The 17,190-nt window shown below is 40.4% G+C and overlaps 1 protein-coding gene across 1 annotated transcript in view; it reads right to left on the bottom strand.

Annotated features, from left to right (window-relative positions):
• The window catches only part of RHOA (ras homolog family member A), a 49,896-nt gene that overhangs the window by 6,312 nt on the left and 26,394 nt on the right, over positions 1 to 17,190 (bottom strand). Inside the window, 1 exon segment of the mRNA NM_001286443.1 lies at positions 3,213 to 3,370. Within this exon segment, the coding sequence (NP_001273372.1) occupies positions 3,213 to 3,368 (156 nt within the window). The 5' untranslated portion in view covers positions 3,369 to 3,370.

Here is a 17,190-nt window from a genome sequence, read left to right as displayed (position 1 = left end):
GACAGAAGAGCTAACTCTGTCTCCTGATAAATGATTCCAGGGTGCCAGGCCTGTCTCACGTCAGGGCCTTTCCATTTTGGGCACACCTATTCCCTGGCCCATAATGACCTAGAATCCTGGATGGTTCCCTGGGCTCTGTGGGTGCATACTCTTATGAGAACTTTCGCACGAGGCGCCCTCTCTCACTCTGGGGTACTGACTTGCTCTGAGGTAGGTAGCTAGGATGTGATACCCTCTTCCAGATCAAGTACCCTTTTTTCAGGGTTCCTCTCCCTGGTTCAAGGGCTTTCATTTTGCCAGGGTCAGGCAGAGGAAGAAAGATATTCACTGATCATTCCGCAAGGTTTTTAAGTCAAAATCCCTATATTTCTTAAGGGTAAGAAGATCCTGGTCATTCCAAGACCCCAAGGCAAAGATGATGCTTCCAAGAGGACAGAAGAGCCAATAGTACCCCTCAAACATGTACTGCCACAGATGGAAAGGACTTTCCCAACTGATGATTGCAGACACATAGCAACCAACAGCTGTCATTCTCTAAATGACAAGATACACCCAGCATATACATTCAGTACGCCTTTTGAGAATGTGCTGTGAAAACACCAACCTAAACCTGTTTGTTTCCTTCAAGCCACTGGGTCTATCTATGTGTGTGTGTGTGTGTGTGTGTGTCTATCTAAATTGGGTGAGAGGTCTGGTATGTGACAGCAGGCCCAAATTTTCACCAGCTTGTCAGAATTGGGCCCTGTCTCTACATAAAACCAATCTTCCTATGAAGCCGACAGAAACCTGTACCCAAGCATCCACTCAGATACTGACTGAAAGTTGAATTGCCAACACTGATGGGCTACCTGCAGGGTATAGGACCCAGACAAAGTTCTCTTCGGCACAAATTCATTGTGGTTTTTTTTCATCCATTCGTGACCAGAAGGGTGCCATGGGGTCCCTGATGGTCTGAGAGCATCCACTGTGGCCCACATGGCTACTGGGTACACTATAATAGGGAGTGTTGAGTATGTTCTTATTCAGTCCAATTTGTCAAGTGCCTTGGTGCTTCCAAATGCCTTCAGTCACTTCACAGACCCTTCTGTCAACGGTAAAATGGCTTAAACCACTTTACAAATCAAAGTGGCTCCAAGATTAGACAGCTTACTCATGGTCATAGAAGTATCAAGGCACCCTGTAATGATGAACCCTAGAATTCGAAGCAGCTGGCCTAATGTGCTTTCCACACACAGTCCCACAAAATGAGGTTAGGTAGTACTGGGACAGAAAGGGACAGCAGGAAAGCAAGAACAGGAGAAAGAAGAAAGGAGACAGAATTGTGGAAGCCAATAAATTAGGTGCTAGCACCATGAGACATGTGACTGAATGCCTAAGAGGACTGAGTGTGCTGGAAAACAGCCCACTGTTCTACTTTTCTTTTCAGCTAACCCATTTGCAATGAGAATTTCATTTCTCTTCAAAAGATGGACAGGAATCTGGATATTATTTTGACAACAAAAGGGAGGAGAGGGAGAGACAATTCTAATTTCAGCAGTTTTGCTCCAGTCTTGCGGGTGGGCTTTCAGGGCAGACACTGCCAGTGACAAGTAACTGAAGCAAATGCAGCAGCCTGTTTATGTTAAAATCAAAAGACCTTAAAAAAAAAAAAAACAACCCAAACCTAAATGTGAGCATGCTGTTTAAATGTCACACTGTTGGTGGTACAGAGCCGTACAACCCTTTGAGAAGCATAATCAATAAGAACACAATGACCTAGTAATCTCAAACTTCAGCACTTAATGAAATACTATGACAGAAAAAAAAAGCCCATCCACACAAAGGTTCATTTTAGTACTAACCATTCGGCAACAAACTAAATTTCAAATATAAATAAAGCTGGAAAGAACAAATATTCTAAGGCTTCCCCATGTGAAATACGCATGAATGTGGACATAATCTAATGATAATAATTTAAAATGAATAAAATTGAACTAAGCAAGAGAGTTCCAGGAAAATATCAACTTCTGCTTTATTGACTATGCCAAAGCCTTTGACTGTATGGATCAAAAAAAACTGGAAAATTTTTAAAGAGATGGGAATACCAGACCACCCGACCTGCCTGCTGAGAAATCTGTATGCAAGCCAGGAAGCAACAGTTAGAACTGGACCTGGAACAACAGACTGGTTCCAAAAAGGGAAAGGAGTACGTCAAGGCTGTATATTGTCACCCTGCTTATTTAACTTATATGCAGAGTACATCATGAGAAACGCTGGGCTGGAAGAAGAACAAGCTGGAATCAAGATTGCCAGGGAAAATATCAATAACCTCAGATATGCAAATGATACCACCTCATGGCAGAAAGTGAAGAACTAATGAGCCTCATCATGAAAGTGAAAGAGGAGAGTGAAAAAACTGCCTTAAAGCTCAACACTCAGAAAACTAAAATCATGGCATCCAGTCCCATCACTTCATGGCAAATAGATGGGGAAGCAATGGAAACAGCAAAGAGACTTTCTTTTGGGGGGCTCCAAAATCACTGCAGATGGCAACGACAGCCATGAAATTAAAAGACACTTGCTCCCTGGAAGAAAAGCTATGACCAACCTAGACAGCATATTAAAAACCAACAAAGGTCTGTCTGTCTAGTCAAAGCTATGGTTTTTCCAGTAGTCATGTATGGATGTTGAGAGTTGAACTATAAAGAAAGCTGAGAGCCAAAGAATTGATGCTTTTGAACTGTGATGTTGGAGAAGACTCTTCAGAGTCCCTTGGACTGCAAGGAGATCCAATCTGTCCATCCTAAAGGAAATCAGTCCTGAATATTCATTGGGAGGACTGATGCTGAAGCTGAAACTCCAATACTTTGGCCACCTGATGCGAAGAACTGACTCATTTGAAAAGACCCTGATTCTGGGGGGGATTGAAGGCTGCAGAAAGGGACGAGAGAGGATGAGATGGTTGAATGGCATCACCAACTCAATGGAAATGAGTTTGAGTAAACTCTGGGAGTTGGTGATGGACAGGGAAGCCTGGCGTGCTGCAGTCCACAGGGTCGCAAATAGTCGGACACAACTGAGCAACTGAACTGAAAAGGCGAGAAGAGAACAGATTTCTCATTTTAACTTTCTGTTACTATGTACTAAAGAGACAAAGAGACCTAATTCTCTCAAGGCTCTATGAATAGCCTAACATAAAAAACAGTAGCAGTTATTCCGAAAAGTATACTCACCTGCTTTCCATCCACTTCAATATCTGCCACATAGTTCTCAAACACCGTAGGGACATACACCTCTGGGAACTGGTCCTTGCTAAAGACAATGAGCAAGCAAGTCTTGCCACAGGCTCCATCTCCAACAATCACCAGTTTCTTCCGGATGGCAGCCATTGCTGAAACAAGACAAAAGTGTTGTCTAAATGCACAAGAATCCATGATAGCTTTAATCTATAGCACATACTTTCTGCCCACAGGGCACAAGCCTCTATTAGCACACTAAAAATGTAAGATAAAATGCTAGTAACACCTTTCCATTAAAAAGTCATACCAAAACCCCATAACTAACATTATACTTGATGGTGAAAATATTGAAAGTTTTCCCTTAAGAACAGGAACAAAACAAGAAAGTCCACTCTTGCCACTTCTAAGGAGCTTCTGGCAATTAGGCAGAAGACAACATAAAAGACATCCAGACTGGAAAAGAAGAAGTAAAATTATAAAAAGCTATTAGAACTAACAAATTCAGCAAGGTTACAGGATACAAGATTAACATATAAAATCAACTGTATTTCTATACCCTAGTAATGAACAAACTGAAACTGAAATTAAGAAAGCAATTTCACTTACAACAGCATCAACAAGAATAAAACATGAATAAATAACAAAAAGCATGAAACATACTCTGAACACTTTAAATGGGAAGACATTCATGTTTAAGGACTAAAGGGCAATCCTGTTAAATGGCAATATCCTCCAAATCAATCTACAGACTCAACTCAATCCCTATCAAAATCTCAGCCAGCTTCTTTGCAGAAACTGACAACTGATCAGAAAATGCACATGGAAATTCAATGGACTCAGAACAGCCAAAGCAATTTTGAAAATGAAGAGCAAAGTTAAAGGACTCACACTTCCTGATGTCAAAACTATAAAGGTACAGTAATCAAGGCAGTATTGCACTGTTATAAAGATATAAACAATTCCCTGGTGGCTCAGACAGTAAAGAGCACCTGCAATGCAGGAGACCGGGGTTCGATCCCTGGGACGGAAGATCCTCTGGAGGAGGCAATGACTACCCAGTCCAGTATTCCTGCCTGGAGAATTCCATGGATGGAGGAGCCTGGCAGGCTAGAGTCCAAGGGATCCCAAAGAGACAAGACTGAGGGACTAACACTTTCATAGATCAATAGAGCGGATCTGAGAATCCAGAAATAAGCCCTCCCATTTAGGGTCAAGTAAATTTTCAAAGAGGATGCCAAGACAATCCAATGGAGAAAAAACAGCCTTTTCAACAAATGGCGCTGAGACAACTGAACAGATAACATGCAAAAGAAGGAAGTTAGAACACTACCTCACATCACATACAAAATTAACTATGGATTACAGACCCAAATGTAAGAGCTAAAACTACAAGATATTTTTTTTAATGCAGTAAAATACACAGAAAACTTGCCATTTAAACAATTTGTAAGCAAATACTTTAGTGGCATTACATATATTCAACACTGTTGTACAATTATCACCATCATCCATTTCCAGAACTTTTTTCACCTTCTAAAACTGAAATTCTAGATTCATCAAACAATTATCATCCCATCTCCCCTACTTCCACTGTTGGCAACCAACATTCCACTTTCTACCTCTATGAATCTTACTGCTCTAACTACCTCATGTGAGTGGAATCATACAGTATTTGTGACTGGTTTACTGCACTCAGCATTATAGTGGTTTCCTCTCTTTGTAGCATGTATCAGAATTTCCTTTTAGATTGAATAATATTCCACTGTATGTACTGATATATACCACATCTTATTTATCCATCTATCTGCAGACAGACACTTGGGTTGCTTCCATCTTTTGGTTAAAAAATACATTTCTCACAATCTATTGTGAACAGTGTATTCACAAATATATCTATTACCAAGAAACAAAGAAGAAAGATAAATTGGATGTCATAAAAAATTTTAAAGCTTTTGTGGTTCAAGAGATAGCATCAAGAAAATGAGAAGATAATCCACAGAATAGGAGAAAATGATATGGGACCCATATCCAGAATATATAAACAACTCCTACAACTGAATAACAAAAAAGCAGCTTAGGTTGGTGGTCTGACTTAGGTTGGTTAGATTGACTTGGGATCTCTCATGCAGTCAAGGTTGATGTGGACCCACAATATGTAAAGAACTCCTACAAGTCAATAATAACTAGACAGACAATCTGATTTAAAACTGGGCAAAGGATCTGACTATATCTATGACCCAGCAATTCTACTCATAACTCCAATAGAAATAAAAACATGTTCACACAAAAAATTTACATCAATGTTCACAGAAGCATTATTCATCACCATAAAAAAGTAGAAACAAACCAAACATCTAACAACTGATGAATGGACAAAATGTGATTTATCTACACAATGGAATATTATTCAACAATGAAGTGGGGGGGATACTAATGCATGCTACCACATGGATGAACCCTGAAAACATTACAATTTGTGAAAGAAGCTAGTTACAAAGAAACACATGTTGTGTCATTCCATTTATACGAAATGTCCAGAACGGGCAAATGCAGAGATAGTAGACGTGTGACTTCCAGGGGAAGGGAGCTAGGAGGGAGGGATAGGGAATGACTACCAAAAGAATGGTGAGGCTTTTTATAGGGTGATGAATTTTTTCCAAAATGATTCTCAGATGGTTGCATAACTCGAATATTCTATATATAACTGAACTGTAAACTTTTAATGGGTGAATTATAATGTGTGTGGATATTTACCAAAGCTGTTACCAAAAAAAAGGGAAAAGCATGAAGACTCCCTACCTCCACTTGTCACAGCCTAGAGGTCAACCCAAACTCGCACAATTACCTCTTAGAACAGCACTCCAATTTTTAATTGTGCACTTTGCTGCCCAGCTAAAAGACATTTCTTAGTTTCCCTTAGACTAGATATAGTCATGTACAAACTTCTAGCCCCTGAGATGTAATCAGCAGTATTCTGTGGGACTTCCAGAAAATCTTCCTTAAAGTTGGAAGTCCCTGCCCTTCTTCATCTCCTTCCTCCTTCCTGCTGCTTAAAGCTGGAGTCACGGCTGCCTTCGAAACGGCCATCCTAGAATATGACTGCCACACCCTGGAGTTGAAGGAATAAGGATGGAAGGCACCTAGATCCCAGATACCTTGGGAGCCACCATCTCAGCCCAAGACTGCCTACTTCCATACTTCTTTTATGTGAATGAAAAATAACTGTCTTGTTTAAGGTAGTATTTTTCAGGTCCCCATTACCTACAGTCAAACTAATCCTCAACAATACATTCACTGACAAAACCATACTGTCTCAAGGGAACGTTTCTCAAACTGGAGTGGGTGACACAATCCATTGGGGTACATCAGAAACTTTTTTTTAGTCTGGAAAATGTAGGAAATTTAGCTTTAAAATTTAATGCACATAAACTCATAAGGTTCTGTAATGGGAAGGGCTGACGCTGCTGTCACTCATTTGTGAGTTCTGAGAACATTCGTGGTATAGTGCAGTGAACATGTGGCTGGCTAAGAATATACATATATATTATGAAGTTTTAACCAACTCACAATATTATCTAGTAATAGTTAAAGACTTATTTTCTGCAAAAAAGCAAAATAAGGATTAAGGATAATACTCCTAATGAAAGCACAATAACCAGCATATACATAAAAGGGAAATGTGCTCAATACAATTCTTTAAAACATAGGACCACACAATGAAAACAGTACTGTATAGAGACTAGCCCTTTAAACTATAACTCAGCACTTCTCACACCCATTCAGCTCCTATAATTTTTGTTTTTGATTCCTACTTGATTAACTTGTGTTTTGTCTTCCAACCAGACTGCAAATCACCTCAGACCAAAGGAAATATCTTCTGTTTTTTTACAGCCCTATGTGGCTCCATACTTTATTGGACATGTAGTAGAATTTAAGCAAGTGGATGGGTACGAAGCAAGTGGAAATGTATACCTTTTCTTTGAAACAGACCAGAGAGAGGAAGGTTAGTAGAGGAAAGCACGGACGTGGGGAGGTTCCAGGTTTTAACATAGGCACCCTGCACTTTATGGTAGACTGAAGAAAGGAGCCAATAGACAGGAGAGATGAAGGGGGTGAGGGATACACGTTGTTGCTGCTGCTGCTGCTGCTGCTGCTGCTAAGTCGCCTCAGTCGTGTCCGACTCTGTGCGACCCCAGAGAAGGCAGCCCGCCAGGCTCCCCCATCCCTGGGATTCTCCAGGCAAGAACACTGGAGTGGGTTGCCATTTCCTTCTCCAATGCATGAAAGTGAAAAGTGAAAGTCAAGTCACTCAGTCGTGTCCGACCCTCAGCGACCCCATGGACTGCAGCCTACCAGGCTCCTCCGTCCATGGGATTTGCCAGGCAAGAGTACTGGAGTGGGGTGCCATTGCCTTCTCCGGGGAAACATGTTAAGTAAGTCCAAAAACAAAACATTTTTTTAATGAAAAAGGAGAGACAGACTACTTCATTTTCAGTCTCCTATGAAATAATCCAGGGTACAGATGCTAATTTACCTTTAAAAAAAAGTCTTTCCTCTATGTTCAGTCTGACTGCTAACATCTTGACAGGATTCACAAATCGTTTTCTATTTTTTCTTATGCTCTCAAATTCATGTCACAATTTTACCTCCTAGGCCTATCTTGGTATTGGTGTATGCCCAAAGTCCAGCAATCAGGACCTTATAGGATGCAAACAAAATATATCTGTAATACCCTGAGTTATTAAAAAAGACTGCCATCTTTGAATAGTATCCTTCCTAGAAAGTACTCAATTTTTAAGAAGTAATTCCTCTAAATCAAATACAGTTAAGGACACACAAAATGAAAATGCCAGGGAGCAACCAAAATGGCTCTTGAATATTTCGCTTAGGGAATATTCTGCCCAGGAAAAATATAAAACCATCCAGCTTCTACTGACGATAAAGAAAAGAAATCACAAGTGATTATGGGACAAAATGAAAATGAAAGCCTATAATTACAAGGTGATTTCTGGGATGCTGGGAGTCTGGCAACACAACCAGAGTTGTTGACAAGATGTGAAAAATACAAACATCAGAAAATGAAACTCACTACTATTTTTCCTGAAATGACCCAGGAATTTTTTTTTAACTCTAGTATCTTTCCTTTCCATGTTGTTATAATCCAACATCTTTTCAAGTACATGGCTTGCCAGCTTGAGAAGGAAAATCACATTGAGCTCTCTCTGCAGTCTCTCTGCCAGATGTATTATTTTCTAGACTCTGAATTGTTTCAGATATAATTCTTCAAAGTTTTGAGTAGAGGTTTGTTTTTCCAGTAATAGTCAGCTGTAAGATATCTATTTAAGCCACCTGTAATAGCATGCAAGTGAGTGTATATTTCTTTAGCGAAGTTATGGGGAATCTCTGCATCTCTTACAGGGTCTGGCGTAAGACAGAGGAACGCAGTGAGCAAGTTACTCCTACTAAGATCTCTCCTGCCCAGGCCTAACCTTACAGCTTCCAGCATCTTTAAATTTATATAGTATTGCAACCTGGGGTATCCCACACACCACCTTCATCTCTCCTGTCTACTGGCTCCTTTCAGTCCACCCAAAGTGCAGGGTGCCTATTTTAAAACAAAGAATCTCCCCACATCCATGCTTTCCTTTATTAACCTTCCTCTCTCTGGTCTGTTTCAAAGAAAAGGTATGTATTTTCAATTGCTTCATACCCATTCACTTGCTTAAATTCTACCAATGTGCATTCTGCCCAAACTTCTACTGAAACTTTCTCAAGTCACCAATGACCTACCTTCACAAAATCCAGTCCTGATTCTCCTTCATATTTTTTTACCACCTTACCTTCCTATCCTTGAACCTCCCTGACAAAATATGCTAATGAGCTCATCTCCTAAGTCTTCCGTTTCCTCAGCTACAGGCCTCCATATCTAACGATTCCCTTCAAGATTGTTTTTTCCCTTAGCTTCCTAATACTCTACCTATCTCCGGGGGTTTCAGTTCTTCAAACATTACCTTTATGCACATGATTCTCAAATCTCTATTCCTGATCCAGTCCTTGTTCTCAAACTCCTGACACACCTGACCTCTGCGCTCTAATCCTAACGCGTGAGGCTTTGGCCCACTCTTGGTTTTCATATGTATCAGTTAAACCACATTTACCAGGCATCCTACCCTATGTGAGGGATGTGGCAGGTTTTTGTTCTTTTCCCCTCTCTGTGGATGACTCATATCCATTCCCAAGAAAAGTTCCTTCAGGACAGGGACTATGGGTCTGGCTGGCCTATCCCTTGAAGCTGTATACTCAGCTACATTAAAGTCGCAAGGACATGCTGAATGGAGTCCATGCACAGAGGAATAAAAGTCTAAAAAAGGGGTGTGTTCCTCCTAAACACTGATGAAAAACCTGAAAAGGCTCAAAAGACTGAAATTACAACCCAACTACCATACGTCAAGCATTAAAATACTGCAAAAGACTTCGGTGTGGAATACTAACTGGACCTGGACATGCGCTATATACTCACAGCATTTCAGTGTCATTCCTTTGAAAAACAGACCACAGCAAAGTACGTCACCTGAAGCTGTTTCTGCCTGTCTTACTAGGGATGTTTTCAGAGTCTCAACATCCCAGCTTCCCCTCTAGGTCTGATACACCATGTATAATGCTTGCTATCTGCCTTTCAAAAGCCCCCTATTTTACCCTCCTACACTGCTGGTGGGAATGTAAATTGGTACAGCCATTATGGAGAACAGTATGGAGGTTTCTTAAAAAACTAAAAACAGAGCTACATATGACCCTGCAGTTCCACTCCTGTGCATCTATCTGGAAAAAAATATGATCCGAAAGGATACATGCACCTCAATGTTCATTGTAGCACTGTTTATAATAGCCAAGACATGGAAGCAACTTTAATGTCCATCAACAGAGGAATGGATAAAGATGTGGTACATACATACAATGGAATATTACTCGGCCATTAAAAAGAATAATGCCATTTGCCACATCACAGATGGACCTAGGGTGTATCATACTGAGTGAAGTAAGTGAGACAGAGGAGGAGAAATATCATATGACATCCCTTATATGTGGAATCTAAAAAGAAATGATACAAATGAACTTTCTTAAAAAAACAGAAAGAGACTCACAGACTTAGAAAAGGAACTTTATGGTTGCTGGGGGGTGGGGGTGGGGAGGAACAGTTAGGGATTTGGGGAAGGTCATGTACACACTGCTATATTTAGAATGGAAAACCAACATGGACCTATTGCATGGCACATAGAACTATGCTCAACATTATGTGCCAGCCTGGATGGGAGGTGGCTTGGGGGAGAATGAACACATGTATATGTATAGCCGAGTTGCTTCACTGTTCACCTGAAAGCACTCTGTTAATAGGCTATATCCCAAAACAAAATAAAAAGTTTATAAAAGTCCGGAAAAACAAAAACAAAAGCCCCCAATTTTAAGTTCATATTTCCTACCACCACTGCATTGCAGTTGGATCCTTCACATTTGAAAACAGCCCTGTAAAATGCCATCAGAAAGCCAAGTAGCACCACAGCAAAGATACCTGCTCTTAGTGATTACTATTCACAGGGGACAGTGTACCAAGTATATTGGGCCCAGTCCTGTCCTGTGATTTTTAGGAGCTCGAAAATTCCCAGGATGGGAACTACGGCAGTATCAGTGGATGCTGCAACCTCTCAACATCAACCACAACGACAAATTAACTTAACCTTGACTTACATGAAGATATTAAGAAGAGGTGGCAAGAATACACAAAAGAACTATACAAAAAAGATCTTCATGACCCTGATAACCACGATGGTGTGATCACTCACCTAGAACCAGACATCCTGGAATGCAAAGTCAAGTGGGCCTTAGGAAGCATCACTATGAACAAAGCTAGTGGAGGTGATGGAATTCCAGTTGGGCTCTTCCAAATCCTGAAAGACGATGCTGTGAAAGTGCTGCACTCAATATGTCAGCAAATTTGGAAAACTCAGCAGTGGCCACAGGACTGGAAAAGGTCAGTTTTCATTCCAATCCCAAATTCAAACTACTGCACAATTGCAGTTATCTCACACGGTATCAAAGTAATGCTCAAAATTCTTCAAGCCAGGCTTAAACAGTATGTGAACCATGAACTTTCAGATGTTCAAACTGGATTTAGAAAAGGAAGAGGAACCAGAGATCAAATTGTCAACATCCATTGGATCACAGAAAAAGCAAGAGAGTTCCAGAAAAACAAACACTTCTGCTTTGTTAACTATGCCAAAGCCTCTGACTGTGTGGATCACAACAAACTGTGGAAAATTTTTAAAGAGATGGGAATACCAGACCACCTGACCTGCCTCCTGAGAAATCTGGATGCAGGTCAGGAAGCAACACTCAGAACTAGACATGCAACAACAAACTGGTTCCAAATCAGTAAAGGAGTACGCCAAGGCTATATATTGTCACCTTGCTTATTTAACTTATATGCAGAGTACATCATGAGAAACGCTCAGCTGGATGAAGCACAGATGGAATCAAGACTGCCGGGAGAAATATCAATAACCTCAGATATGCAGATGACACCACCTTATGGCAGAAAATGAACTAAAGAGCCTCTTGATAAAAGTGAAAGAGGAGAGTGAAAAAGTTGGCTTAAAACTCAACACTCAGAAATGAAGATCATGGCATCTGGTCCCATCATTTCATGGCAAATAGATGGGGAAGCAATGGAAACAGTAAAGAGACTTTATTTCGGGGGGGGGGCCTCCAAAATCACTGTAGATGGTGACTGCAGCCATGAAATTTTTAAAAGATGCTTGCTCCTTGGAAGAAAAGCTATGACCAACCTAGACAGCATATTAAAAACCAACAAAGGTCTGTCAAGGCTATGGTTTTTCCAGTTGACATGTATAGATGTGAGAGTTGGACTATAAAGAAAGCTGAGAGCCAAAGAATTGATGCTTTTGAACTGTGATGTTGAAGAAGACTCTTCAGAGTCCCTTGGACTGCAAGGAGATCCAATCTGTCCATCCTAAAGGAAATCAGTCCTGAATATTCATTGGGAGGACTGATGCTGAAGCTGAAACTCCAATACTTTGGCCACCTGATGCGAAGAACTAACTCATTTGAAAAGATAAAAAATCCTGATGCTGAGGAAGATTGAAGGCGGGAGAAAGGGATGACAGAGGATGAGAAGGTTGAATGGCATCACCGTCATGATGGACACGAGTTTGAGTAGGCTCCAGGAGTTGGTGATGGACAGGGAAGCCCAGTGTGCTGAAGTCCAAAGGGTCGGACACGACTGAGTGACTGAACTGAACTGACTTAAGATGTGGAGTCTGCCTTGCCTCTGCTGCATTGCTTTTGTTTAGGGAGTTTTCTGTTTGCTTTTTTGGCCATGCCAGGCAACTTGTGCGATCTTTGTTCCTTGACCAGGAATCAAACTCAGGGCCCTGGCAATGAGAGCACCAAGTACTACTCACTGGACCTCCCGGGAATCTTCCTGTTGCTTTGCTGTGGGAACAGTTACTATTCTATAGGCAATATGAAAGCACCAGTCTTCCAGATATAGTCTCATTCACAAAGTTACTGATAACCACATCAAAAAAGCCAATTACTCTTTATAATAGCCAGGACATGGAAACAACCTAGATGTCCATTAGCAGATGAATGGATAAGAAAGTTGTGGTACATATACACAATGGAGTATTACTCAGCCATTAAAAAGAATACATTTGAATCAGTTCTGATGAGATGGATGAAACTGGAGCCGATTATACAGAGTGAAGTAAGCCAGAAATAAAAACACCAACACAGTATACTAACACATATATATGGAATTTAGAAAGATGGCAATGATGACCCTGTATGCAAGACAGCAAAAAAGACAGACGTGTATAGCGGACTTTTGGACTCAGAGGGAGAGGGAGAGGATGGGATGATTTGGGAGAATGACATTGAAACATGTATACTATCATGTAAGAATCGAATCGCCAGTCTATGTCCGATGCAGGATACAGCATGCTTGGGGCTGGTGCATGGGGATGACCCAGAGAGATGTTATGGGGAGGGAGGTAGGAGGGGGGGTTCATGTTTGGGAATGCATGTACAGCCGTGGTGGATTCATGTCAATGTATGGCAAAACCAATACAGTATCGTAAAGCAAAATAAAGTAAAAATTAAAATTTAATAAAAGGAAAAAAAAGAGAAAGCCAATTAGGCCTTCTGACTGTGTCCAGAGGCTTGATACTTTTAAGTTATAGCAACAAGGTAAACTCAACAAGGCCACGCAGGGGGGCTGTCTGGGCCTGGCACTCAATGATTTAGTGGTTAAAACATAAAATACAACTAAAAAAATATTAATTGCTATTGTAAAGTTTCTATTAGGAAACTTCTGTTTTATTTGCTCAAAGACTCAAAACTTATCAAAGACTGGAACTCAGCACAGGACTGGCTGTGCTGCTGAGCAGCAGTGCTGGGAGTGAATGGCAAGAGGTCACCCTTCTGGAAACCACCACCTTCCTTCCCCACGAGGAAATAAGGGCTGTCTGCATATAAACATCCTCCCTGAACAGCACTGAGGACAGAGGGCAAGAATATCTTTTTTGTAATGTGCAAATCCTGGCTGGCACAGTCTTAAGTACGTGGCCCAATGCTCCACCCAAGAGTGACTCTTCTGCTGGCACTGATGCTGAAGCACTGTCCACGGCACAGACTTCACTGGCCCCATCAGAGGCTTGGGCCTTTGGAGGACAACCACTGAGACACACTTCACTGCCACATGTGACAGTGCTGCCTACCGCTCATCCCAAGCTACTTGTGGCTCTCGCCTCCATTTCTGCCTCACTCCATTACCTGACACACAACTTCTTCAAAAACACGCTATGCTAATCATTCTTCTGGTTCTCCCTTTAATGATACAGACAGTGTTGTAAGTTTCAAAATACACTATACTACAACAGATCTTACACTGTTTGATCAGCCACCATGGCCCTTTTCACTGGTGTATCACAAATCACCTGCTACACATTTGATAGGAACTGATTTGATTCTGAACTTCTCCAGAGGCAGGTATAATTATCATTCATTTTACTAAGGAGAAAAGAAGCTTAGAATTACTGTATTTTACTGAGGATAAGGCCACTAAGTTATTAAAGTACATTTTCAAACCAGAACACTGTTCTGGCACGAGGTACTCAGTTTTTGGAGAGGTCACTGAAATGTAACTCGTGCAACTGGGATTGACAACAAACGGTTGACTCACTGCTGAAGAGCCTTACAGATCAACCAAACTCCATCAGCCTAAATTTCTGCCAGCAAACATGTAAATGGAGCCAGGTCTACTAAGCAAACATGTCACAGAAACCCTGTACTGACATCCAATGAAAGGCAAGCTCTTTCCCACTGTCAGCGGGAAGAGGAAAGGGAGAACACGACACACGTGAAAACAAGCTACTCTACAATACGTGGTACATGTGTGCGTTATACAGTGGATGTGTGTGCAACACACATATGAAGTCTTTCTTAAAAATATCTCAATTTAAATAAAATTCACAATACAGTTTATCCACTTGAATTCAATAATTCTGGGTATCTAAGGTACTGCAAAATGATTATAGATTATGATACTCTATCATATACTTGAAAGTTGCTAAGGAAATAAATCTTAAATGCTGTCACCTCACACACAAAAAATGGTTATTATGTGACATGATGCAGTTGTTAGCTAATGCTTTGGTGGTAGTCATTTCGCAATTTAAGTGTATCAAATTAATAGCATGCACCTTAAGTTTATACAATGTCAATTATATCTCAATTAAGCTGGGAAAAAAGTACAAAATTCAATAGTTTTTGGCATTTTACATTATTTTTAGAAGTTGTGATAATATATAGCAAAATTTGCCATTTTAACTATTTTATTTTAAATGCATAATTGTGATATTATGACTTATAATAAGAAATACATATATGGTCTTTGTCCTAGCTCCTAGCACATAGCTACTAAAACCTTAGTAACTTTCTAAGTGACATGAGCAATGGAGAGTTATTTGTTATAATATTTGGTCTTTTGTCCTCAAATAGCTTCAGTTTCTGAAATAGCTCCAGAATGATCAGGGTGAAGAATGTCTTGTTATTCATAACAAGCTCTTTTCAATCATACCTGAGTTTAAGTTAATGAGGTGACTTTTGGAAAATCCCTAAGGATAGGGGCTGGTTGCCAGGAGAATTAGATTGCCTTATAAACCCCAGGGGATTAGTGTTGTAACTTTCAGTCCACCTCCCATCGCGAGCAGAAAAGAACTGCTGGAGGTTGATCAATCAATGCTGGTTGTTGATATAATCAATCATATAGGCATAATGAAGCCCTTCCCAAACCCAAAACAGTTCAGAGAACATCCAGACTGGTGTTTTGAGAGTGACACGCCCAAAGAGGATATGAAAGCTGTGCCCCTTCTTTCATATCCTGCCCTATGCATCTGGCTGCTCTTTCTATAAGAAACTGGTAACTTAGTAAGTTAAATATTTTCCTGAGCTGAGTCACTCTAGCAAATTAACTGAACTCCAAGAAGGGGCTGTGGGAACCTGGGGTTTATAAAGCAATAAAAGCAGAGCTCTTTGGGTGTAAATGATAGATTCTCAAATTTAAAAGTTGACTTGATTCAGATACAAAATCTGAAACTTTAACCCAAAGTCTGCTTGCTTTGGTAACCAAGTCAAGTTTCTTTCAAATTAAATTACTCACCCAACAAAATTCTGTTACTGTATCTTTAACCTCAAAACATTAGGAACCCAAATCTAACTAACCAGCTTCACCTCCATATGCCTTATACAGTGATTTACATTTCTCCAAAGAGATGAGATCTATATTTGGCCCAGGTTAAGGTCTCTGGAAGAATCTCCTTAGAAAATCTGCAACTTAAACCATCTCCATGTACACAGGACAAGAGCTATTGAAAGGTAATGGAAGACTAATTCGGCAACAGCCGTTTAACATTACTAGGAGCCTTTAGCAGGGGAAAAAAAAGCTTTCTTGAAATTCATTTCAGGGCACGATCTATAGTTCTCCCCAAATAAAGTATCCTGAGGTCTTACTGCACAGGACATCCAGGCCAGGGTCTAGCATTCCAACTTTTTCCCGGAAAATTCCATAGGCAGTCATCAAAGTAGCAGCAAGATAATCGGCTTACTCAAGCCACAAGCTAGAATTTTTCAAGCTCCTTGTGAGAGCCCAGATTTGGCAGCAGAAGACATGAAGTGATGCCCAGTAATATCTCTGGGAGATGCATTCTGCTCAAGGCCTTATATGTAAGAGTTTTAAATCTTAGTTTAGTTTTAAACCTTATAATCTAGGTTTACTTAGACAATTTAGGCTATTCCAGAGTTCTTTGGCTTTACCAGATTATCTATGTAAGGACCTTTCCTTATGACACAAATGGAGTCAAGTGGAACCCTTACTCCTAATTCTTTAAAAAAATTTAACAATGAAGTGAGAACCTATTTCCAGAAAGGGAAAGTCATTTTCTCAGAGGGAATGAAAGCAAAGAAACAAGCCTGCAGGTATTCTGCTTTTCTAAAAAAAAATTCTGCCCCCTTCCCCCAAATCAATTCTTTTAATACAAATTTTTGATTCCCTGGGTCATGCTATCAGCTAGGTGTGAGGAAAACCAAGAGTATAGTAATAATATATGAAGTGAAAACACAAATAAATACCTAGTAGATGGTTACTTCATGAGAGATGAACTTTCCTTGACTATTCCTCAATAACTCTCAAATTGTACGTGCAAAAAAAAGGGGGGGGGCTACAAAAAAAAAAGAACAAAGACCAAATCTCAAAAGGTCTTGAGATGTCAGTGGGAGGCAATAAAGAAAACTGAAACAAAGTACAGGGAAAGAAGTTAATTTGGGGGTGGGGGGTAAAAAAAATTTTTTTTGTAAGGAATTTCACAAAGTGAGCACATCCATGTAACCACCACCATGA

Source organism: Capra hircus, chromosome 22 (genome assembly GCF_001704415.2).
Source record: "Capra hircus breed San Clemente chromosome 22, ASM170441v1, whole genome shotgun sequence".
NCBI classification, from domain to species: Eukaryota; Metazoa; Chordata; class Mammalia; order Artiodactyla; family Bovidae; genus Capra; species Capra hircus.
This window is presented reverse-complemented; position numbering and strand designations above follow the sequence as displayed.